This window comes from Ostrea edulis, chromosome 8 (genome assembly GCF_947568905.1).
Source record: "Ostrea edulis chromosome 8, xbOstEdul1.1, whole genome shotgun sequence".
NCBI classification, from domain to species: Eukaryota; Metazoa; Mollusca; class Bivalvia; order Ostreida; family Ostreidae; genus Ostrea; species Ostrea edulis.
The window spans coordinates 43,709,574-43,737,378 of NC_079171.1; the positions used below are offsets into that span (position 1 = coordinate 43,709,574).

The 27,805-nt window shown below is 36.4% G+C and overlaps 1 protein-coding gene across 5 annotated transcripts in view; it reads left to right on the forward strand.

Moving 5' to 3' along the window:
- The first annotated feature begins 2,710 nt into the window (after positions 1 to 2,710).
- The window catches only part of LOC125661583 (aminopeptidase N-like), a 51,700-nt gene continuing 26,605 nt past the window's right edge, over positions 2,711 to 27,805 (forward strand). Inside the window, exons 1-5 of one of the 5 annotated variants that reach the window (XM_048893630.2) lie at positions 2,711 to 3,458; positions 11,956 to 12,406; positions 22,950 to 23,105; positions 26,780 to 26,897; positions 27,556 to 27,676. In XM_048893630.2, coding sequence (XP_048749587.1) covers positions 3,179 to 3,458; positions 11,956 to 12,406; positions 22,950 to 23,105; positions 26,780 to 26,897; positions 27,556 to 27,676 — 1,126 coding nt within the window. In that variant the 5' untranslated portion in view covers positions 2,711 to 3,178. Of the gene's footprint in view, positions 3,459 to 11,955; positions 12,407 to 22,757; positions 22,914 to 22,949; positions 23,106 to 26,779; positions 26,898 to 27,555; positions 27,677 to 27,805 lie in introns of all 5 variants that reach the window. The other 4 variants (XM_048893629.2, XM_048893631.2, XM_056146209.1 and 1 more) reach the window with 4 other exon arrangements.

A 27,805-nucleotide genomic window follows, 5' to 3' on the forward strand; every position in this document is an offset into this window, starting at 1 on the left:
TGTACATACATAACATCACACTACACACAACACGCCTCTGTACATACATAACTAACATCACACTACACACAACACGCCTCTGTACATACATAATATCACACTACACATAACACGCCTCTATATATACATAACTAACATCACACTACACTCAACACGCCTCTGTACATACAAAACATCACACTACACACAACACGCCTCTGTACATACATAACATCACACTACACACAACACGCCTCTGTACATACATAACATCACACTACACTCAACACGTCTATGTATATACATAACATCTGACTACACACAACCCGTCTCTGTACATACATAACTAACATCACACTACACACAACACGCCTCTGTACATACATAACATCACACTACACACAACACGCCTCTGTACATACATAACTAACATCACACTACACACAACACGCCTCTGTACATACATAACTAACATCACACTACACACAACACGCCTCTGTACATACATAACATCACACTACACACAACACGCCTCTGTACACACATAACTAACAGCATACTATACTCAACACACCTCTGTACATACATAACATCACACTACACATAACATGCCTCTGTACATAGACAACGTCACACTACACACAACACACCTCTGTACATACATAACTAACATCACACTACACAGAACATGCCTCTGTACATACATAACTAACATCACATCACACACAACACGCCTCTGTACATACATAACATCACATTACACACAACACGCCTTTGTACATACATAACTAACATCACACTACACACAACACCCCTCTGTACATACATAACATCACACTACACACGACACCCCTCTGTACATACATAACATCACACTACACACAACACACCTCTGTACATACATAACATCACACTACACACAACACGTCTCTGTACATACATAACATCACACTACACACAACACGCCTCTGTACATACATAACATCACACTACACACAACACGCCTCTGTACATACATAACTAACATCACACTACACCCCTCTGTACATACATAACATCACACTACACACAACACGCCTCTGTACATACATAACATCACACTACACACAACACGCCTCTGTACATACATAGCATCACACTACACACAACACCCCTCTGTACATACATAACTAACATTACACTACACACAACACGCCTCTGTACATACATAACTAACATCACACTACACACAACACGCCTCTGTACATACATAACTAACATCACACTACACACAACACGCCTCTGTACATACACAACAACACACTACACACAACACCCCTCTGTATATACATAACATCACACTACACACAACACGCCTCTGTACATACATAACATCACACTACACTCAACACGACTCTGTACATACATAACATCACACTACACACAACACGCCTCTATACATACATAACATCACACTACACACAACACGCCTCTGTACATACATAACATCACACTACACTCAACACGACTCTGTACATACATAACATCACACTACACACAACACGTCTCTGTACATACATAACATCACACTACACACAACACACCTCTGTACATACATAACATCACACTACACACAACATGCCTCTGTACATACATAACATCCCACTACACACAACACGCCTCTGTACATACACAACATCACACTACACACAACACGCCTCTGTACATAGATAACTAACATCACACTACACACAACATGCCTCTGTACATACATAACATCCCACTACACACAACACGCCTCTGTACATACATAACTAACATCACACTACACTCAACACGCCTTTGTACATACATAACATGCCATTACACTCAACACGCCTCTGCACATAGAGAGTTTTTGCAATTTGCGCCCTCACGTCTCCAATAACAAGCCATCGCGCGTACCCAACTGTGCACATCCCACAGTCGCACTTCAGATATTACACCGTCGCGTATGCACAACGTAGCACATCACGTTTTCACCACGCCATAGCACATACACAATCGTGTTTATTACGTTTTCACACTGCAGACAAACCGACGTTACGGATACACAACTTGCGCATCGCGCGGTCATGCTTCACATAACACGCCGTTGCGCGTTCACAACTTTGTATATCGCGCCGTCGCGTTTCAGACAAAACGTCGTCGTGCGTACACATATTTGAATATCGCGCTGTCACGTTTCAGACAGCACGCCGTTTCGCGTACACAACTTTTCACATTGCGACGTCGCGCTTCACACAGCACGCCATTGTGCGTAAAAAAAACAACATTTGTATATTGCGCCGTCAAGCTTCAGACAAAACGCCGTCACGCATACGTAACTTTGGATTTCTTGCCGTCACACGTACACAACTTTACATACCATGTTGTCACGCTTCAGACAACACTATGTCGGCTTACACCGATTTTGTAGATCGCGCCGTCACGCTTCAGACAACACATTGAACCGCGTACACAACTTTGCACATTGTGCTTATGCGATGTCATATATAAACAATGCGTCGTCGTGTAACATATTTTTCATTCATTCATACTCTACGGCAAGATGTTTGTTATAGAATCATTATTACTTTCAATTTCAAACGGTAATAGATTGTGTCCTTAAGGACACAAAACAAAATGTTACATGTCGGATCTGTCGCTGCATGTGGATTATATCGAATGAGAATAGCTGCACTTGTTGATTTCCTATCTTTTTCATAGTTATCATAATCAAGTTTTTTTTTCTTTTTTTCACGTCTTGCATTTATGCACATTTGAGTTTGATGAACTTGATGCATAAGTTTTAACCACATTCACACATTAGCAGAAGGATCCCAATTAACATAAAACCAATCAAAGCACGCATAATTATGTTTACACTTTCCACACCTTTACATTTTAATTCAACATTGCGTAAACAAGAATGTGTTTAACGTTTATCTTTAAATTTTAAATATACACCAGTTGGGTCTGATATTTTGAAATATACACGGCTGGATTTACATAAACTTTTATCATTTTAAAAGGCATCCGTAGGGGAATAACCAACCCCGATAAAGTCGAAATCAAACTCTCACGACCTCTGCGAAATTTGTGTCACGTCCATCTTGAAACCCGGCGCGAAACCCTTTTAGCCCCTGCAGTGAATTCGGTTCGGATCGGATCAAATCTACACAATCGGATAACTTTCGCTATGGGCAAAGCGGAATCCTTTGACTTCACAGACATGGCTAAATACAACAGCGATGCGGAGCTGACTCTGGGCAACAACAAAAAGGGCTGTTTTATTTCGATATTTGTGGGGATTGTAATTCTCTTTCTCGTGGTCTGTTTAGTGATAGGAGTGGGACTTCTCGTGTACTTTGCCGGAAAGGATAACGCCTGCAGTGAAAATCCCGGTGCTTCCAATGGAAATGCGGCGGGATTAGCTGATAAATGCAAAGACCTTATTACTAATGGGGAAAGCAGTATATGTAAGTATTTTACAAATTAGAACCCATATTTCTTGTTCCTTCTCATTCTCTCTCTCTCTCTTTCACTCTCTCTTTCTCTCTCACTCTCTCTCTTTCCTCTCTCCCTCGTCGAACATGAATAATTTGACTTCTATCCAATGTAGAAGTACAACAAAGGAAACAGGAATTATGCAACTCTTTTGTTGTGAGTAAACGTTTAGTCTCGATGCACATCCTTAAACTTTGTAATTTGTATCCTTTGATTAATAAATCTCATTCACCCTGCACGAGCCGATTCTTTGTCTAGTTTAAATTAGAACAGAATGTCACACAATTTAAACGACCTCTCAAATCTCTGTTTCTCTTCTTCCCTTTCTCTCTTTCCCTTTCTCTCTATCATCCCTCTTCCTTTCTATGAACAATATTAACTTTCTCTATCCCCCTCTCTCTATCTTCCTCTCTCTCTATCCCCCTTTCTCTCTATCTATCTCGCTCTCTTTCTCTGTAGAATTCATTGCGTAATCTAGAGCAATGAAAACGTGCCACAGTTCTAATTGTTGGTGTGATGAATCTGTCACAACAAATCAATTTCACTCCTCCTAGAATTCTTTATGCACCATAATACACAATGAAATCTGTGTTCGGAAAACAATTTGCACTTTAAAAGACATTGGCCTCGTCATCTATTCGATTGTCCAATAAACCGAGTTCAATAAAATAGACGAGGTCCATATCAGTCTATGATTAACAACATTTATATTATTCGACTTCAAATTGAATATATAGAATTCGATTGTCTTGTAAGGAAAACCCAGTCCACTTTCATTTGAATGGAAAAGGAAAAGAGAAATTGCATTGTAAATGAGTACTTAAGGTTTTGTAATTGTAAGAATTAATTAAACAATTATAATCCCTTTCAAGTCGGAAATCCCGTGATGAATAATTGCACCATTTGAATTGTAAAATTTACCTACTGTATAAATGAGTCATTAGTGGTTACGTAGTATTACGATGTTAGAAGTCTCTAACGCACACTTAGTAAGATTTACCTACAGGTACAGGAATGCGGTGAGGCGTTATGTGGCGGATCTAGAACGAATGGGCGTGTGATTTGAATACCTCAATCTTATGACCTTGAAATCGATTTAGTTTTTGACTCGGTGTGTCATATTAAGATAACAGAATATATACCGATGAACGAGAGAAAGCCATTAATGTTGAATAGCTGAAAGGCGAGACTTGAACGCTAAAAAATTCGACTACATGTATATATATGCTCACATACATTTACATGTATTATTTACTGAATCAGTACGTTAATTGTAGTGAATAAGTCTCCGTTTTACTAAGAATGCCCATTCACTATCAATATCTGTAGGGATATTTTCAGGAAAACAAAAAAAAAGCATCTTATTTGAACAAAAGCCACTTTGAAATGATCTCAGTTTAGCAATCAATTCTGCACGTTTAGTGTTTACTCAAACGTTGGTTGTAAATCAAAATGATTTTAAATATGACTTCATTTCAAAGTATATTGTTGTTAATAGTACAAAGAGACGGGGAGACAGAATTTCAAAATTCTGGAGTCTTAGAAAATTTCCACGAGATAGATTAACATTGATGGTTAAGTGAATTTTTGTGTAGGTGTTGAAATGTGTTTGATATAATTTTTCCTGTCGATGAAGATGCCACCCCAGCAAAAATCTATATTGTTGAGTTTTCAGATATGAATATGTCAAAATTTTAACGAATATAAATGAAACCGATACGTGCCCAAACTAAAATAAATTTAAGTATTACTGTGTAGATAGGGAGGTCTCACATGATGGGGTGGATTAGTTTATCGATAATAATAAAAAAAAAAAACTTTTAAAAAAATTTAATGTTCTTGCTTTGAAACATTCATTTCAGATAACTGCGTTTTGAGAAAGAAAGAGATAGATAGAGAGAAAGGTCTATGGATATATTTTTAAAAAATAATTCTAAGACATAAAAATAAATGTTCAAATGTGATGTATCTTAAGTCACATGAAATTGCAACAGAAGAGAAATTTTGTTTTGTGCTTCAAGATATCTCATTGACATATAATTTACATCTTTGGATATTTTCTTGAGGCTTTGTATAATTTCTTTATTCCTTGTCACGAACCCTTACGCAGCCATTTCTCGCCCTGATATTTAAACCCGGTAACGGCAGAATTATGAAGACAAATGACCGAGGAAAAACCACTGCGTTACAGGGATCTGTGATCTAAATACACATAGTAATTAACACTATCTGATTCAGCAATCTGAAGGGAAAGCACGCGCGAAAGTTTACACGTGCCGTATTGCGCACCAAACCTAATGACCGAAGACGAACGAGAGGTTATGAAAACAGCTTTTATAAAGATATAATAATATTTTTGTAAACATGCTTGCTAGTGCTTGTTATCTGATTAATAAATGAAAAGAATGTGTTTTGTGTTTTCTATTATGTACATTGTATGTTCGTAGAGCGGCGTAATGCGGTTGTGTGTATATTGTAAATCATAACGCGATACAAGGGGTACGTTGATATTCCGTGGACTCTGTGCATGTACATAGTGTACATGCATCTCGAGCTACGTCTAACGGCAACAGAAAAGTTTAGAAACGTTTCAGACATATTTTTCTTTATAAAAATAATTTCAATTAATATATAAATTTATAAAATAAATTTCAACGTTTTGTTTTATGTGAAATATATCACGATTAATTTGAGAACAATATCGGGACTTTTTCGCCGCCCGACACACTAATTTTTTGTAATTGTGGAGAATGGCGTGCTACTTGTGAGAAACTTAAATATAGATAAAAGCAGATATAAAAAAGGGGGAGGGGTTAAACTCTGGCGGCCAAATTGATAGCCTTTAGTAATGGCTTTTAAATGACGGCCGGGAATTGCGTTTTCTATATATCGATAACATTTTGTAAAGGATAAGTTGGTGTTGCAGAAATAGTAAATTGTGTAATATTATAGAAAAAATGAAACGTTCGGTATAAAACCAGTGAAATGACTCAGTTTACTTTCATTTTATTGCTGGCGATAATTTTTTTTATTTTCATTTTTTAAAAAGTTAAACTGCCGTAAAACCACTCCTATGTTTGATGCGTTCGTGTCTCTCTGTCAAAACCTGGTGAAGTCAGGGTTATATCACAGAAAACGCAATCGAGTAGACACATATACACAGTACAAATATTGGCGTTAGAAACACCACTATACAGAACTAAACATCATTATGAGAACGGTTCTCAGAATTCAAATCTATCCTGGACACGCACAAAAGAAATTAAATTGGCGGATCTAGAGAGGAAAGACATAATATAAAGCGTAAAGATTTTTCATTCTAATAACAAATTGGCCGCTTTTTTGATGATCTGTTTTATTCATGAAATATATCAACTGGACAATTCGCAGTGAAGCACCAAGTGCCCCAGCCTGCGTTTTCAGGGAACACCTGCTCGTAAAAAATTTCATCCGAGGCGTGGTAAATAAAAATTTTTCGGGCGATATTGATAAGGAACTTCAACTATTTTCTATCACGATACTTGACGCAAGGATTGGTGGTGGGGAAGGAGTGATGGGGGTGGGGGTGGGGCTCGTGGTGTGGGAGGGCTGGGGCAATTGCTGATCATGGCCATCTTCCTGCTTTTAATAATATACCTAGACAGCGTTTACCGGGAAATTGTCTCCCCTGATAACCCCATGCGCGTCCTCATCCAGATCAAACGGTCGAATTCTAAAATAGGTGAATTCGTAATTATTCCAAAGTTGTAATGAATAGTCTTTTCAAATTTAGCACAGAATGCATTAGTTTTTAGTGCGTATAGAAGCGGTCCAATGAAGAATGTACCTTGATTTACCCATTACACAAGCTCGAGGTCGATTGATTGATTGTATATTGTTCAACATCTCGCTCGAGAATTTTTCGCTCATATTGAGATGCCACCATTGACGATAAAGGGCTGCACGGCACTCATGGGCTTTGAGCAGGGAGGGATCTTTATCGTGCCACACCTGTTGTGACACGGGGCCTCGATTTTTGTGGTCTCATCCGAAGGACCGCCCCATTTAATCGCCTCTTACGTCGACAAGCTAGGGCTTCCCCGCTGGATCATTTCCTATGTACTGATATTAGATGTAATTATTTAGTGATTACAATAAAGATGTTTGCGTGTTTTGCAAACCGAGGGTAAATAACATGCTTTTACAGTGAATTAATCGAATTAATACGATCTAATTAGGAAGAAACGTCATTATAGTTTTGATGTGTGTAGATTCACATTGCATGCGGTGTAATCTCAGTTACCCCCAGCTTCAGCAAGGTGTACGGATATTTACACCCGGCTTGTTAACCAATGAGAACTCGTCTTACAAGTTACTCAGGATATATCACCTTTATCATACACATTTAGTGTAGTACGAAAATATGATTGAACAAAATTCATTCATAGTAAGAAAATTGTATTTTAAAGTTAAGGAGGTGGGTGTTTGCATTTAGCAGTTTCCTTTTCATTTTTATTCTTTTATTTTGTTTTATTTGTTTCTGGTTTTTGGTTTTGTTTTTTTAAATTTCAAAAAATTGGGTTTCGCGTACTTCAATGTAATCGGCCTCAAATTAGAAAATGAAAATTCTGGAAAAAAATTAGAGTGAGAAATCTCGAGTTTATAATTATGATGAGAAATGGAATAAAAAAAAAAAAAGAACGAATGATAAAAACAAAAACAATCGAAGTCCCTATTTTTTTTTTTCATGATGACTTTGTTGTATTATACCTCGTTCGGCTACCGTCTTCTACGAAATATGCTAGAACATGGTACTATCAATATTATCATCATATGTGTATTGCATTCTGATAAATAACTGCGAATATTCATTATGACACATGACATTTGCGCCCAATATTTATCAAATCAAATGTTTTCCCCTCGACTTGCTTTCATTCCTTGCTATCTCGGAAAATTTTCAGTAATGCTTCTCCATTTTTCTCTGTCTCAAGGCGTCACTACATATTGTATGTCAGTGATAAGATATCGAGAGATTCATAAATACAACACTCTTGTTTTAACATCCAAGATTCTTTTCGTTACGGGGAGTACGCTGCATTAGTGAATGGGGGAAAACCTCGGGGGGCCTCAGGCGGCGTCTGTGTGTAACCTATTTTACAAACTCCCGCACATCAAACAATATTAAGATATTGTGAGAAGCACCTCGCGTGCTGAGAAAGAGGTATCAAAATCACATTCATTCTTTTCTGAATCCTATTATTAAAGTAGAAGTTTATGATGAGGGGATTTCCAGATGTTATGAATTGTGATAGGCATGAGATAAACAAAAAATATATATCTGGTTTATCAAAAAAAAATTATATATACATCAAACGTACCATGGGTTCTGGAAAAATGCACTAAGTTAAAAATAAAAAAAGGAAATTGAAAGAAAAGAAAATTTCGTTACATGATCACTGCACGGTTTCTTTGATAAGTGGAGGTGCATTGGCCGTATAATGAAAGCGTGGCGTTCACGGCAGGAATGCGTGGAGTAAAATAGCTGGAAAAAATGTGTATTAAGATACCACAGAACTACAAAAGCTTGTGATAAACTTACATGCTTGGAAAAAAATCTGACAGGGTTAGGAATTTAGGGGTAGGGATTTTTTCCCCTCTCATTTAAACTATGAAATTTTGTTACATTCTCTAACTTTGCCGGTTTAAAATAAAGAACTCTCTTCACAGAACATTTTGATAATCATTGTCGGATTGCTTACGCAGATTAAGAAACAAAATGTCATTTTTGCAGCGCACACACCACGCATAAAGTATTTTTGCAAATGATGTTAAATTTCCAATGCAACGGGCTCAATGATCAGACATTTATAGCCATTAAAACATTATCTTTTCTCCAATCGCATCTTGCCGTCGATATATGATATTACAGCTTTAAATCATATTTGAAAAAAACAACAACTGATAAATCAAAATTAGAAATTATGTTACGTTTTATTCACTTTATCGGCAGGCGTTCCTCTTCCCCTTTCAATTATAATGCTGTGTAAGGCTATTTTTACACCCATCCACCCTGGGTTTTTTGTTTTGTTTTGGTTTTTGTTTTTATTCACTTTTTTTCCCCATATAAGCTCTGCTTAGAGTTTCGACTTCTTAAGTCAGGTGGGGATCCGGGTTATAATGTGTCCTCAGTACCCCTTGCTTGTAGTAAGAGGCGACTAAATGGGGCGGTCCTTCGGATGAGACCGCAAAAACCGAGGTCCCGTGTCACAGCAGGTGTGGCACGATAAAGATCCCTCCCTGTTCAAAGGCCGTAAGCGCCGAGTATAGGCCTAAATTTTGCAGCCCTTCACCGGCAAAGGTGACATCTCCATACGAGTGAAATGTTTTCGAGAGAGACGTTAAATAGTATACAATCAATCAATCTTATCGACAATGTACATGTAAAAACTTTTATTCATTGATTATTATGTTGCTGTTGTACACTTCATGTTCCAAAAACGGTTAGAGAGAATAAACTGAACTTGAACTGGGTTGAGAATTTGACTGTACTTCACACGATACCAAACAATGATGTGGGTGGGCCACGTGTCAGTGGCTGAAAAACTGAAAACGAAATATTTCTTTGCTGTTTTATCTGTTAAAGCACAGACATTGGAACCTAATTCAAACATACGATTTTTCACAGGATTACCACACTAACACAATAGGAATAAAGCGGACCTCCCCGCCAATCAGAAACTCGTGTAATCACCTATAAGTTCTCATTGCTGCGGCCGCGAACTCCATACACAAAACTAAATGTGGCATTTCACCTACTACTGGCGACATCTCAATATGGGTAAAAACTTCTCAGAGACATAATTCAAATAAACAGATACAACAAAATAAACAATGAAATGATAGGGGGGGGGGTCACATTCTTCAGAGTTGTAGGGGAGAAATGTAGGAAGGGCGTTACTTGATTTCTCGAAAACGCTGGCGATCGACACGCCTCAAATACTGGCAGCAAAACGCTCTTCATTGTTTAAATAGATGTATGTGTACAAGTTCATGTGATAGAGAAGTAATATACGCGTAGTAATTTTAATCGCATTTAACCATACTCTTCCTTCCAGTTGCGTTAGAATGTCAAATATCGCGATCCTTAAATCGATACAATTAGTTCCCAATTATGTACCAGCTAATCAAAATTAATAAGCAGGCTGGAACTCAAGACCGTACATAATAGTGGTGAAGATTCCTATTAATTAGGGCCCCGCAAGAAATGACAATGTGTTTGAAAACGCTAAGCTTAGAGCCCCGATGTCAGAATTTCCTTTTCCAAGACATCACTATGTCAAATTTATAATCCTTTTCGAATAGTATGTACCATATTTTGTACCAGTTATCCATTTTGAATCCCCTATTACAATTGGATTTTGTTGCACTCTGTTGTGTTTGAGTGGATGTCATGAGTGTGTGTCAAACAGAAGTAATTTAAATTGCATAAGTCTCTCATAAATATGCTTCATGATTCCTTTTTCACAAATTGGCATTCCAATGTATCTTTATATATTATTAATTCTAACATATATACCAACCCCAAACATGGCTATATCAAATACAAATGTCATTTTCCTCTAATAACCCTCAGCGGGGCCCTTGCTGACCGTGTCAGTTTTCTAGTTTCTTTTAAATAGCTAATATAGTTCAATTTGATGATTTTTTTTTCTCATACCAAATCATCATGTTCCTTTCTAATATTATAAAAAAAGAGATAAATGAATGATATTTATCCACTTTGAAATGATTGCATGTTCATCAAAAGTTACGCTAGGAGACAACTTATAAAGCAGTTGGAATCTGTGTCCAAGAAGCAAAAATTCAGGGGACGTACATGTAATATGAAGATGATAACTGTTTTATACTTGGATGTAAATGTAGCTTAATGCATAAAATTGTTATAATTTACAGGAAATTACTTGCACGAGTCATTTGGACTCAATTTAATCTTTCAGAAATGAACAAAATGAACATCACATCCATTTTAATCAGATTCGAAAAAGCAAATTCTTACAGAATATATGGAAATATTTCTCTCAGAGTTTAGTATATTGTCTCGTTTTGCGTCGTAGCTCATCTCTTAGAGTTCTGCCCACAAGCTTTTATACACGTCTATGTATATTTCCGTGGGGATCCGGGTTAGAATAGGTCCTCAGTACCCCCTTGCTTGTCGTAAGAGGCGTGTAAATGTGGCGGTCCTTCGGATGAGACCGCAAATACCGATGTCCCGTGTTACAGCAAGTGTGGCACGATAAAGATCCCTCCCTGCTCAAAGGCCGTAAGCACCGAGCATAGGTCTAATTTTGCAGCCATTCACCGGCAATGGTGACGTCTCCATATGAGTGAAAAAAATCTCCAACGGAACGTTACACTTGTACAACTAACAAACCAACCATATTATCATTCTCTATGAAATTCGATTATACAAGTCTGTTCTTATTGCAGGTGATTTGTGTAAGAAATCGTCTACAGTTATTCCAGTGACCACACCAGCGCCCCCTATGTTGCTGGACGTGCGGCTCCCTCGCTCCGTGCTTCCGGAACTATACACAGTCGAACTTCAGCCGAACATGTACGAAGGACCTCCTGACCGCTTCACCTTTAACGGAACTGTGCGAATCAGGGTTAAATGTCACGAAACAACTTCTAACATAACTCTCCATATCAACAAATTAAACCTGACAGGGGAAATTCGAGTCACTGCAGCCTCTTCTTCTATTTCTATCCAATACACGCGGCATGAAATAGACACGACTCGTCAGTTTCTAATTGTTTACACATCGGTTCCTCTGCAGCCAGATCAGGAATATGACCTTGACATGTCTTTTATCGGTCCCCTCAAGGACGACCTCCATGGATTGTATCGAAGTACATACACCAGAAACAACAAGCCTGTGTAAGTTATATAATGTACTTATTGTTGTATGTGCACAATTTGCTTATCATCCTCTCGTAGTGCATGACGTTGAGGAGTATACATATAGAATAAATGTACATGGTCAATGTATTGAAATATGTTAAGTAATATTTGGGCAAAGGTAAGAAAACGTGATTCAGAGCGAGGCTAATTACCGATCCTCTTAATTTATGTTTTCAACCTCATTCCTATCAACAAAATTTTTATTTCTAACATGTGTTTTGTTTATCTTGCGAAAATACATCTACGTAAATACGATTTTACCTAAACAAAATTTTCATTTTGCATAAGAAAAACTAAGAAGAGGAGCGCCGCCTTTTCACGTCATATCATAGTGAGCGAAGCACAGCGACGCGTCGATTACACAATTGAGTCACGTGGTTTGCTCTTCATCCGTTGAAAAATGATGGGGAATACCCATAATGCTTCTATTAAATTGTCTCTGTCACTGCGGTATACTTCATTGACAACCACGTAGATAAATCAAGTAAATAGTTTGGAAATTACCACAAATGATTTTCAATTCCAGACAAACTTTCTCATACCTTCGTATGTTTTGTTGTGAATAATTGCATAGATTGAAAGAAAGACAATTTCAAACCAACCGTTTATCGGGAGGGGGGGTCATTATTTTTCCTGACCAGACCATTCGGTATTTGTAGCTCTCTAGTTACAATCAGTGATATATGTAAAGTCTGATATACACAGCCAATAATTTCTTTTTCTTTCTCGTTGCGAGGTATCCTAAATACTGAAGTTAAATAAATTTTCGGTTATATTCCTCGTGCTTATATTTACCTGTGATAATCCCATCACCCTAATGTCACAGAGTGTAGTAAATTCCCGGTATATGTGGTAGCAGTGTTTGTTCGTTTCATCTTTACGTGCTTTATAATGCTCTCTCTTACTCCGTATTGGGACAAAACAAACACTTGGCATTTTAAGGAGGGTGGTATAATACTTCGGTAGCAGAGATAACCAGTCCTTATATATCATATACTTTGGAATCACCATTGTTCATGGGGGATTGATGTACGTAGGTCACACTTACCCACGAATTTACGTGTCCTCAAACATTTTTTTTTAAAACCAAGTAGAGTTATCTTTCGTAGTGACGTCGTATCGCTTACGCACGACGTCCCCACGAACCAGCAAAATTTTGTTTACCCACGAACATTGGGCCACGCGAATTAAAATGATTCCACAGTATTGGACATACGGCAAACAAGTTCACATATCAACCAATCACAACCTGATAGTTCCCCAGTGGCGGATCTAGAATGGGATACCAGTGGCGGATCCAGGAATTTCATAACGGGGGGGGGGGGGGGGGGCGCAGTAGAAGGCTGGGGTTGCCTTGAAGCTTTGCATTGATGGGGGTGCAGGGGGCGAACGAAATCGTGCCAATAAGAGAGTGGGTTCTTTTTCGTTTAGATAATGAACATATAACGTCTACATACGTATATTTTGCTCTTTTGTGGGCGTTTGTAATTGTAAAAATTAAAAAAAAAAATCAAACGGTGTGGGGGGGGAGGGAGGGGAGGGGCCTGGATCCGCCTTTGGATACGGGAGTTGCACCATACCATTTAGGTTGAGTATTTGTAACATAAATGACCGTTGGTTGCCAATTTGGTGTCTTCATCTCACCCCTTGGGATGGAAAGGGTACAAAATTGGGTCACAAGCCCTCCCCCACCCCCAAAGAATGTTTTTTTTTATCCGTCCCTGCCCAAACATAACGAACTCGAAATCCAGTAGCTCAAACAAATAAACCAGGCAAACTCAACAATTACCATATCATGTCACCGATAACAATACGAGACGTGGTTTACAAATCTAAACCTTTTGCGTATGACTTATCAAATTAAAGATGTGTGACTTTTTAAGTCAACAATTCATGTATTATATATTATTCTAAATACGTCTACGCAATACATTACTGACATAGCTTGTCATTTACATCCGTCCCGTGGGGATCCGAATTAGAATACATGTAGGTCCTCAGTACCCCTTGCTTGTCGTAAAAGGCGACTAATAGGGGCGGTCCTTCGGATGAGACCGCTTAAATCGAGGCCCCGTGACACAGCAGGTATAACACGATAAAGATCCCTCCCTGTTCAATGACCATAAGTGCCGAGCATAGGCCTAAATTTTGCAGCCCTTCACCGGCAGTGGTGACGTCTCCATATGAGTGAAATACTCTCAAGAGGGACGTTAAACAATATTTAATCAATCAATCATTTACAACTATGAAGATTCATTATGTTTCAATCTAGCACAATCCGTTTTTTTTATTATTATTTTTTTTTTTTTTGGTGCCGTCCGTTCGCGTGTGGATATGCACATTCCACAAACTTCGCGACCTATTTCGCAACATTGTTGAAATTGTTGGAAAATATGTTTTTTGGTGTAATTTTTCACATTTTGTTTAATATTTTTTTTTTAGAATGATAAAAGCACTTGGATATATTATGTAATATGGATATCATTACAAAATATGAAGACAAATTAAGTTAAAATGATTCTCAGCCATTACATTTAAATAAGATACAGGTCAATAATATCTATATTTTACAGAAAAATATTAGTAAGAAAATGCCTTTGATTTGTTAAACGGAAATGAAAGTTGCAAACATAAGAGAAAAAAAATGCAATTTTCATACCCCGTTTAACAAACCCATAAATTTATTAAACTAAGAAAAGTAATTTTATCAATTTAACTTTCCATTTAGTTAATTGTTTAGCATCACACTTATATTATTCTCGTAACACTTATAACAAAATAGTACATATAAAAAAGATTTACATTTGCTTACAATATGCTTGTAAATTGAATATTTTTTGTTCGGAAGGAGACTGGATAAGGAGCACTGCATTGGTTATTTAATTCACAGATAATTGAATTTATCCTCTGAAAGTTATTCATTGGATTTTACCTGACCTAAGTGAATATATTCCATGAAAAGTGTAATCAGACTTGTTTTTTATCCTTTGTATCCATGATGCTTAGCACAAAATTCGAGAGTTAACGCAGAACAACATTCTTGGAGAGAGAGAGAGAGAGAGAGAGAGAGTCTCCAACTTGGCCACCTTTTGGGTAGAGTTTGCATAGAGGCCACAGTTGTGACACCTAGTGAAAACCTTGTACTAGATGGTTTTCTTTTTTTTTTCTTTTTCGAAACTGGGACACACGGGTAGACATAAATATTACACAGCTATATTATCAGATTAAACATCATATTACAGACAAAAGTCGAACACAATATATATCACATAGCGAGACAAATAAAACCAAGGACACAATTCTTACATTTTATTAAAGTGCATTACCTTTGAAATGTGCATCTCTCAATGAATAAAATATGCTATGCAAATTGAATGCTAATTAAATTCTTACTTTTCCACACATGAATTCTTTAAAGAAATGCAAGCTATATAAATGATGATAAAATATTGAAAAAAAAATAGAAGAACAAATAGAATAACGTATTTGTGATTGAATATATAAATCTCATTATTAAAATCAGAGTGGATCTGAAGCATTAAACTCGTCAAATCTGCAGAAAATGTCGATTCATGAATTATTGTTTTCTTGACAATATTTCCTATTCATAATTTCCGATGTGCATTGACCCCGGAGGTCATTAGAAAAATGCAGACAAAGCGCTTTAGTGTCATATTTGTGCCGGGAAATGAAAATTATTGATTCTGCTAAATAACGATGAAAACGAGAAGTAAATTCAAAGTTAAGCAAAAACAAAATCTACATCAGCGAGCAGATTGATCGATCGAATGAATTCAAGATTATTTTAATCGATGAAACTAATGCAGATTTAGCGAGGATTCCCCATGTAACCTCGTGATATTGAATTCATCCACTATGCCAATTTTATTGAAAATTCTTTATCGAAATTGCATTTAAATGATACATTTCTGTAATTATAACTGCTTTTTTTTTTTTTTTTTTTTTTTTTTTTTTTTACACTTACCATACATGAATGTCATTCATGATACGATGTAATATTTTAAAAGTTTCCATATTCGAATGGTCTCGATCTCGGGAACACGATTATGCTCGACAATTATCGTTCCCGTATCCGAGGATATGACGATGGTGTTCGAGGCTATGGCGGTTTATACGAAACAATATTTCTTCGTTTATTTTTATCTTGGGGATTATATTAGTTATACCGACGGATGTTAATTAGTGAATACTTTACTAGTTGAAAAATACCGTCAGTCACACTTTATATTGCTTCAATTTATTTGATACTATCGAACATTTCAAGCTTTTGCCTAAATCATGCTTTAGTTTTTAAAGATATATTAAAGCCCATTTTGATAATTTTCCCCCCTAAACCCAAATCATCTTATGTCTTCCTAATATACTTGTAGTTAAAAAGATATATGAACGATGTTATTCAATTCTTAAATGACTGCGTGTTTGTCTAGCATTAAACTACAGTAGGAGTCAACTTCTATAGCAGATTGAATTTTTGTCTATAAAGCAAGACGTATGGGGACATAATTTGAAGATTATACTTGTTTTCAATTTGGAAATAATTGCAGATCAATGCATACAATTGTTATTTTTTTCACAGGGAAAATAACTTGTACGAGTCGTTTAAATTCATTTTATTTCTTTCAAAATATTTGAACAAAATTACATTTGCTATCCCTTTAGCTCAGCTGATCTGAAAGTTCAAGTGAGCTATTCTGATCACCCGTTGTCTGTCCGTCCGTCTATCTGACAACTTTTCACATTTTCATCTTCTCCAGAACCATTGAGCCGATTTCAATCAAACTTGGTAGATACAAGTATTCAAGTTTGTTCAAACAAAGAGCGATGTCACCTCCAAAGGGGAGATAATCACGAAAATGCAAAAATAGGGTGGGGTCATTTAAAAACAACCACCGAACCAGAAAAGTTCAAATTTACATGACAGCTTCTTGACATAGTGTTAATTCACATTCGTTCAAATCATGGCCCCCGGGGATAGAATGGGGCCACAATAAGGGATCAAAATTTTACATGCGAAAATATACGAATTATTTTTTAAATCTTCTCAAGAACCACTAAGCCAGAAAAAATTAATTTACAAGAACGCTTCCTGACGTAGTGCAAATTTGAGTTTCTTCAAACCATGGCCCCTGGGGGTAGGGTGGGGCCACAATAAGGGATCAAAGTATTAAGGGAAAACTTCTAAAATATAACTGCACCGGAAGAGTTCAAATTTACATGACAGCTTCCTGACATAGAGTCAATCCAAGTTTGTGCAATTCATGGTCCCCGGGGTAGGATGTGGCCACAGTGGTGGATCAGATTGTTATATGCTGATAGACATTTATGGGAAAATCTTTTGAAATATCTCTGGAACTATTTCACGGAAAGACCTTTCATGTGATGCAAAGATGTGTGAACTTGTGACCTTGACCTGGGAGTCTGACCTACTTTTGATAAAAAAATCTGAGCTACACAATATACATGTATCCTGAATTATTCAAGGTAAATATTTCATATCCTGTATATAAATCTTTTATGACAAGGGCTTTCATTTCATATCATTATCTGTGATCTTGTGACGTTGAAGTCAGAGTATGACCTACTTTAAAGAAAACATAACCTCTTAAATATATTCGGAACAATTCTAGGTGGGGTTTAAATATAGATAATTTATGGTAAAACCTTTCATCTAATGGTGTTTGATCATTTGACCTTTGAGTTCGATCTAATTTTTTAAAAAATCGCTGACCTATTCAATATCTCGTGAACTATTTAAGGTAAGGCTTTCATATTTTGTATATATGTTCTTTATGACAAGACCTTATCATTTTGTGAAGCTTAACGTTGTGACATTGACCTGGAGTTTGATTTACTTTTAATAAAAAACCTTCCCCATCTAACATCTCCTGAACTATGTAAGGTAGAGCTTTCATATTCAGTATATAAATTCATTATGGCAATGTCTTCATATCATACCAAGATCAATGACCTCGTGACCTTGTTCTTATCCAGAACAACAAGATCATGTTAGTCATATTGGTGTTGAGGTATCGTTGTCTTATGTGAATTCATTTTCAGTAATACCTGTGTCACATTACACTGCGATTAGGTATCCGACTAGGTAGCGGGTTCTGAGCGGCCTGAGAATGCCAAAATCTGAAAAGTGTCCGGCCGGGGACCATGCGGTGAGAACACGCCATTCAGGGCCCGTATACCCCACCGGCAGCTTTTAGCGCGGAGTTAAATCCTGGCGATGTCAACCCCATCGTAAGATAACGCTCACGTGCTTCAGCGAGTTGTAGACGTAGGAACGGCAGTCTCAGATGCCTCGGAGGATTGACCATGTCGATGTTGATGGCAACAGCGTCGATGATGATGTTGGAGATGATGACGATGACGATAGGTATATATACACCAGTTTGCAATTGCCTTAATTGCACTTAACACGCATGAAAAGGCAAAGGTCACCGAACGATACCCGGATGTTCTCAGAACGGACATCGTCCGGGCTTCATCCGATACCCCTCAGGTGTCCGAGCGGTGACCGCACGGGGTACCTAGTCCGTACGATGTCCGTATGGGTACCGGACGTACCCCTCCCGGTTACCTTCCGGTTACCTACCGATAACCTTATGGATATCGGGCGGCCACCAACACCATCATTCCATAGCTCCCCGCCCGGTAAACATACGGCTGCCTTCCTTGTCCCGCCCGAGGTGCGGGCGGTATATGAGGAGAGTTAATCACCCGGCAGACTTGGAAATGTGTCCCTACGGTGTTAGATCTTGACAGCCCCCCCCCCCCCCCCCCCCCCCGATACCTATACCTCGCCCGGTACCCGCTAGTAATGTGACACAGGCATTACATGGTGAAAAATTCTCAAGTGAGACGTTAAGCAAGATACAATCAATCAATCAATCAGTAACGTGTATATTGGGAGCCTTTGGGCTAGGTTGGGGCCACAATATGGGGTCAAAATGTTTCATGGGATTAAAGACTGGAAAATAATCTTGGCCCATAGGCCTTGTGTTAACACATTTGATATCCAATACAATGGGACGAATTTATATGAGTTACCGTACCTATATTGGATTCCTAAACTTCAGCAAAACCCTTACAAACAAAGATACATTGCTGGATCTAGTAAGTGTTCTCCCAAGCCCATATCTTTGCTCCTCATGAAAACATTAACAGTTGTGAAGGAGAAATGTCAAATGTATTGTGCCATAACATATGCCAGAAGTGGTGTAAATCAAATGTGGATTCTTAAAAACTTTTAGTAAATTTCAAAACTTTTTTCAAACCACCAACATCAAAACGTGTGACTTTTCAACACTTTACACGACCATTCATCACGTTAAAGCAAATACTAGACTGTTTGACATCATAGACAGATGCTTTCTCAACAAAAATGGAAAAAGGAAATATTCATACCTAGTGATCAGTCATTCTTTCATGATAAGGATGTGCATTTTTATTATGTACTGTGTGGTTTTTTGTTTTTTGTTTTCATAAGGTGGTGCCTTTTCATAATACGTTATGGTTCTTACAGGCACCTGATCCCACTTCTGGTATATCCAGGGGTCTGTGTGTTTGCCCAACTCTCTATTTTGTATTCCATATAGGAGTTATGAGATTGATCTCTGTTCGTTATCTTCACCTTTCATGTTGTGGTTTTTTAATTATAAGGTGGTGCTTTTTTGTGACATACATATGCTGTCAAGTGTTTCATTTTTGATATAGTGTTTTTATTATATGGATTGTCATACTATGCTATGGTTCTTTTATGTTAAGATGGTGACACTTTATTACATGCTGGGGTTTTATCATAAGATGAGGTTTTTTACGTTCAAGTTGGTGATTTTTTCCTTCAAAAGATGAAGCTTTTTTAATAAACGCTGGTGTTACTTCTTTATACGATGGTGGTTTTACAGCAAATGGATATTTTTCATATTGTGTTGTGAAGTGGTAATCACTCGGAACCCCTGCCATATGATATCCAAGACCCCATTTTGTGATGTATTGTGATAGCATATGGGATGATGAAAATAATTAGAAGGGATTGTTAAAATGTGATCAATGGAATGAAATCTTTCATTAGGAGGATTTATTTTAAAATCAAACACTTTCATAGAATTAATATGAAGTGTGCTGGCGTAAAACATCGCCGTTCACGCCCTCATGTATTTTCAAAAAAATGAAATTCATTTCTTAAATGTATTTCAAAGTAACAGAAATACAGGCTTGTCCGAAATAGTAGGTGTTTTACAATATCCCTCTAGGCGAATATTTATCAAATGATAATAGCACACATTTTTCAATGTCGAAACATTACCTTACAAAATGAATTATATCTTTTATCACATCATTGCAGCAGTGTTTGACGTGCAATGTTCGTATCCGACTTTCGGAACAGCGAGGAAATATATAGGATATCTAAGTTTCAGAATTCAAGTTGTAGATTTATTTTAATATATTTACATGTCCAGCTGTGCTCTCGAGATATCCAAATGTGTTAGTTTCTCCATACGCTACATTAGCATTATCGTTGCTAGCCACGCTTACCGAGTTTGGGAGTACCTACCATACCTCAAACCGTGGCTGAGATGATCAGCGAAACCTCGACTTTGATTCATGAACATTTCTGAAATGACACATCTTTTATTGACCAATCACAGTCATGATAACAGATTTCGATATTTCAATGGCTGTATCCGCAGATGAAACGTGTATAATGTTTGCTTAAAATAATTACAAACAAAATGTTTGCAGACCACTCTTTTATAAGCAAGTTAAGTATATAACTACATATGAAATGAAATATACCATACTAACAGTGGCTATGCAAGCAAATTCTGTATCAATAAACTTATTTTGATTGGCTATTTTGCCAGTTTATCCGCTACGAACCACGCGATGATCTCCGAGTGTGTGATTAATCAAAAAAATCATGGGGACTCCCCAACTGGTATTAATTTTTCACGTGCATACAAATTAGACTAGATAGTGTGATTGCTTATACTTATATTTGAAATAAAAATGAAATTATGAAATAACTACATAATAGAAATTAAGATACACATGTTAATTTATGTTGTCTCTTGCCACTGACAAGGGACAACAGAAATTAACATGTGTATCTTAATTTCTATTAGGTAGTTATTTCATAATTTCATTTTTATTTCAAATATAAGTATAAGCAATCACACTATCTAGTCTGATGGGTGTGTGAGCTGATTGATTCCAATGGGCAATGTGATGAGTTATGCATAAGGCGTTGTTATTATGGAAATCATCACATTTTTCATGAATGATTTCACATAGAGTAGCGGATCCAAAAACTTCAGAACCGGGTGCAGTAAAGGTCAAGGGGTCTGTCTTGAAGCTGCAGGGTTCTGATAAAATAGTATAAATGTTAGTGGTTTGAATATATTTTTATTTATAAAAATCATCTATGTGAGGGATCGTGCATCTGACATACTCTACATGCTAGAGAGGGATTCCTTTAAGAATTACAGCCACTGTTACACGTGCCCATGTTCTGATTACTGAACTCGTGATACATGTACGTACAATTATCATAGACGTCACTTCTTATTAGTGCAGATTCCTATTTGGATAGAAGAAGGTAGATTCATATTACTCTTTGTCATATTAACTTCTTATATATACTATATATATTTTCAAAACTCCAGTTTCAGATTCCTTGATACAAAACGATGTTGACATATTTATACTTAATAAACTTTGTATTGCCGATCACTAAATAACAGCGTGTGTACTTTGTGACTGAAAGAATACATCTAACAGCCGCACTGCTTAGATCAGTTGCTATGAATTCTCAGACTGGTCGCGGTAGCTCAATGGTAGAGCGTTCGCTTCTTGACCGGGAGGTCGTAAGTACGAGTTCCGCTCGTGACATGGCCGCTTCAAACCTAAGAGTGATTAGAGTCTGCATGTTTGACATTGCTTAAGTTTGCATGGATAGTATTTACTGCCATTTTTTACCTGATCATATGAGCCGTTCCTAGGGAAAAAAAGAGTGACGTCATTTTTTGGTATACTTGTAAAGCCAAAGGTCATGATTACCAATCACGAGTTGGTTGCCATCTTTGATTGACTGTAATATTTTAACGACAATCAACATTGCTCTAATATTTTGAGGGATGTTCTCTATATCGTTCACACTTTTAGCACTGATATAATTAACGACCCTTTTTGCTAGGAACGGCTCATATATTCACGTAATCAATGAATTATATGAATCGCTCTTTGCCATTTTTTTAAAAAAATATATGAATTCCATTTAGCATGTAATGTTTTACAGATATGCCGCTGCTACCCAATTTCAAGCAACCGACCTGCGGAAAACCTTCCCCTGCTTCGACGAACCAGCTATAAAAGCAAAATTTGATATAACTTTAGTACGCAAAAGTCATATGACGTCATTGTCAAATATGCCGAAAATAAATTCTGAAGATAGGTGAGTTTTATGTTTTTATGTCACTTTCTATTTCAGATTTACTGTAGCTTCATTTCTAGCGCCGTCGTTCGCCAGAAACATACTTCCGTGTTTTGACGAACCTGCCATCAAGGCCAAATTTGACGTCACACTTTGGCGAAGAGAAAATATGACGTCATTATTTAATACGATCCGTTTACACTCACAGGAGAGGTAACAAAGGGCCTAGCTTAGAGCACTAACTTCCTCGCTAGAATTATATTTCTTCTCCTTTTAAATTAACCTACGAAAATACCTAATAAATGTACAAATATAAAATCTCTAACATGCTATCTGACGATATTGTAAAAAAAAAAAATAGATAAATGAATTAATAAATTAGAATTAAATATTATTTTAATGCTGAAGAGGTTATCAATTGACATATAAATGCCAACCAGATATCTTTCCCCTTGATGATGTGATGTACTACAAAAAGTACTAATTGTAAGTGTGACTGTCCTCTGTCACGGATAGAATTGTCCCACATTTCAAAAATTGGCGGGAAAACATTTTGTAATAGGGATATGTTCATGTAGTAATGCGTAGTACCACAAGGCGATACTTTTTATATGAACAAAGTAAGGTCGATATAACTATATGGAATTGCCTTCGTTCCGCGCTCGTACCATGGCCTCGTCACATTTATGTCTTTCGGACGACATCTTTAAAAAAACGGAGGTCCTGTGACAAGATAGGCTGGCACGATAAAGAACCCTCACTGTTTACCGCTGTAATCGCCACCAATATGTCAATATTTGTGGTACTTCAGTTATCTACTTGGGTGGAAAAAAAATCCCGATATAGTATGTAGTAGGCTTACGTATAATCACACAACGAAGCAACGTGCGTGACTTAATGATATCATAAGGATTATATTATCGTAACTAAGCATGCATCTTACTTTCGAGTGCTATATGTACACGTATATATATATATATATATATATATATATAGGTCGAGGCCTCTGCTGGTGGACTGTTAGTCCCCGAGGGTCTCTACAGCCCAGTAGCTTAGTACTTCGTTACTAGCTTGAAAATACGGATGTATATTTAATTGCTGTTATATAATTTAGAAATTCATTTCAAAATTAAGGATTATCTCCCTCGTGCATAGCTCTTATCCTTGGACGAATTTGGCTCCACTTTTTTGGCACGCTGTTTTTGGCTATATTTAGCTCCAAAACTTCATAGTTATTTGGGATTTCAAACATTTCGGTTGAGCATCACTGAAGAGACATTATTTGTCGAAATGCGCATCTGGTGCATCAAAATTGGTACCGTATACGTTTTACATATTAAAGCTGACATGGTTGGAAATTGATCTTTTACAAAAATAGCTCTCCGAGAGCGTAACCAAATATGATTTCTTTCTTCTTATATGTTTGACATCAATAGATAACTGTGCCATTTTTGAAAATATTTCTTGAAAGCACTTACATTTGAGTTAAAAAAAAACAACTTATCTTAGAATAATTGCATAGCTATTTTTAAATGCATTTAATGCATACAGGGATATTTTGACTCGTTCATTTTCGACCTTTTCTGAAAAAGATTATGGATAATTTATAAATATTAGGGCAATATATCAAAGAAGCAAAACATGATGACTTTGGAACAAAATGGTTCTTTTTTCGTGCATCAAGGCGAAAATAACACGAGTTGAAAATTTCCCCGTATATACAATGTATAGTTCCCTCTTCCTCTCCTTTCTTTTAAATATGTGTATATACTGTATACAGTGCATCTGTTTTAATCAACTGCAAAGCGCTGCTTTCTACATTGAATATATGTATCTGTGGTATTTTTCAATAGAAGCTAAATTTTCATTTCCCAAAATTGTACTTAACGAACGATGAAAAGAACATTGACATAACTGCGAATTCGATGGTTATATGTCGAAGATAAAACACAAAAATAAATGTTTTACATATAATTATGAATTACCCCAAATACTTCATTTACTTTGTAAAGTTAATGGATATTGTTGTCTCTAACATGTAACATCCTGAAGAAGATGTCATCAAGTTGAGCTACTTTAAACAGGCCTTACATAATGACGTAAACGTGTAGACGGATTTTTTCTTGATGAATTTGTTTTAAATTCCCCGTGTTCTTGTTGGTATTGAAACTGGCTAACTATATCTCGCGATCGCAGGTTATCAATAATTCATTAACAAGTGAACGACTTTATATGTAGTCTCGCGATACACGAGATTTTAAGGAAAGTGTAAAGACCTATATTATTTTGTTACGTTTATCAAAATATGCCACAAACTACAATAAAAATCATCGAAAGTCGATAAAAAAAAATTTCAATTAAATGTATATGGAATAAAACATCGGAAGTGAATCACGTGTCCATTTTAGGGGTCATATCTTTAAGGGGGTACTCTACATCGTCATAATGGCTGAATTCTTTTTAAAACAGAATGGAAATATAAATATTAGCAATATTTGTCTATTCATTAAAAAAAAAAGCAATGCCAAGCTGAATAGCTCAGTTAGTTAGCGCGTCCACTGCTGAATGTGGATCCCTAGTTATAGTTCAGCAGGTTTTTTCCAAATTGTTTTATACTAAAACTGCATTTTATTTTTACTAGATAAAGAAAATTTGAAAGTGTTCTATTTCAAATTTCAAATTATTGTTGTACATATCTTCCACTCTCCATCCATATCAACTTCAACCTTAATGTGTCAAAGAAATTAGTGTTTATATGGTCATTTTAATATAACAGGATGAAACTGTCCTACAGTTTACTGAAATCAAGTTCAATGAATGGTCCGGATATGTGACGGAATGACAGTCATCTTTCAGTAACCATTCAATAACCTTTCATAACATAGCTTCATCCTGTGTAATTTGATGCACTCAAATATTGGATATAGTATACAATAACACACTTTAAATGCACTTAATCGTAGTTACATATAGTTACAAATGAAATCATCTAATTATAGTAATCATTTATATAAGGACATTTCAAATGTTATCCCTCTTTACAATTAAGGTTAAACCTGTCTAATCTTCATATCGTGGTATTATGATATCCTACTTGAAATATAAAATGTGTTGAATTACCGAAACAGTCATGAAGGGGTCATAAAGGGGTCTGTTTATCGACCCTATCTTTTCTATGAACTACGCTATCCATATTCAGAAACCATATGCTCGAAAATGTTATTTTACATTATTGATATCAATATGGATTTAACTTTTCTTTTTAGCTAAATAATAACTGTCTAGAAAATACTATTTTATGATATTTGTATCAGTAATTCAATCTCTTTGTTTAGTTACGAATAAATGTATAGAAAATGTTATTTTGTAATATTTGTATCAGAAATTACATTGTTTAGTGAAAGAATAAATGTCAAGAAAATGTTATTTTGCAATATATATTGTGTATCGGTAATTGAATTATATTACTTTGTTTTGTTAAATAGTAAATGTCTAGAAAATGTTACTTTACAAAATCTGTATCGGTATTTAAATTGTATTACTTTTTTGTTAAAGAATAAATGTCTCGTTAGTTTTTTTTTATTTTACAATATTTTTATCAGTAATTGCATTACGTTGATTTGTTACGGAATAAACGTGAACGTTGTTTGTACCACGAGGATATAAAGAGCAATGGATGTGTGAGGTCTGTAAAGTCGATTATACAGAAATTCCTACCATGCCTCCACTCTTTTCTCACTGTCATTATTACTTATCATTATATTTTGATTTATTTTTAATGAATGTATGTTTTTATTTGAAGTTGAAGGGCAGCGTCTTTATCGAGAAATGAAATACGATGGAATATGTTATATATTTGTTTACTGATCCGAGTTTGTTCGCTGTAGAGGAAATGGCTGGATAGCTGATCATTTTAATACCACCCCGCCAGTATCCACCTATTTACTGGCCTTCATTGTCAGCGATTTCATCTACAAGGAAGATGTAACAGCCAATGGAATCACAGTACGTCACGTGTTCTATACAGCATTTCTGTACACTTCATTATAGTATACAACATTACTTTTGCAATCAATTTCATTTTTGCGGATTTCACTGTAGAACAAATCCGAAAAGTTAAACCGGCAGTGTCCACAACCACGTCATAGCGTACACATATTTGTATATATGATACTGTATACAGGGGTATTTTCGTCCCGTGTTATTTTCGCCGTTCTACAATTGCTGACGGTTTCGCATAGTTTTAAATTCGCCCAGACACAGTTGTGGTAAAGGAGATGTACATGTAAGAGAGAAAAACAATTTTGCCCAGTCTCAAATTCACCCACTGACAACAAGGGCGAAAAAGGCGAAAATAAAACGGGGGCGAACATTTCTTTGTATACAGTAGACAAATCACCGTCAATTTAACGCTACGTGAAAAAGGAGATACACACACGCCCGTGAAAGTATCCCTTTTCAAGCTTTTACCCAGTACATCAATAACGATGTACATCATTCTTTTGATTGCATGTATGGGCTGGAATTCTATTACAAATAGGAGATGAACATTGCTATTTTTCAGTAGCCTAACTGTTCAGGAACATCCTCAAATAGAACCATGTTTTATTAATTCGTTCTGATTTGTTTCGTATTCATTGTTATTTGTACACTTTCCATTTAGTACAGAGCCTGGGCCAGACCCGAGGCAGTGAACCAGACTGAATACGCCTTGTCTGTTGGAACAAAAGTACTCACTTACTTTGAGAATTACTTTGGAATTCCTTTCCCACTCCCAAAACAAGGTAAAGATACAACTTACGTCTTATTCTTTTTGAAAAGTCAAAATGCATGTATGTAAACACAGCATATTGTAGCTCAACCTTAAATAAGGGTTCTTACTTTACCACCAACGCCACTAGAATTTAAATACC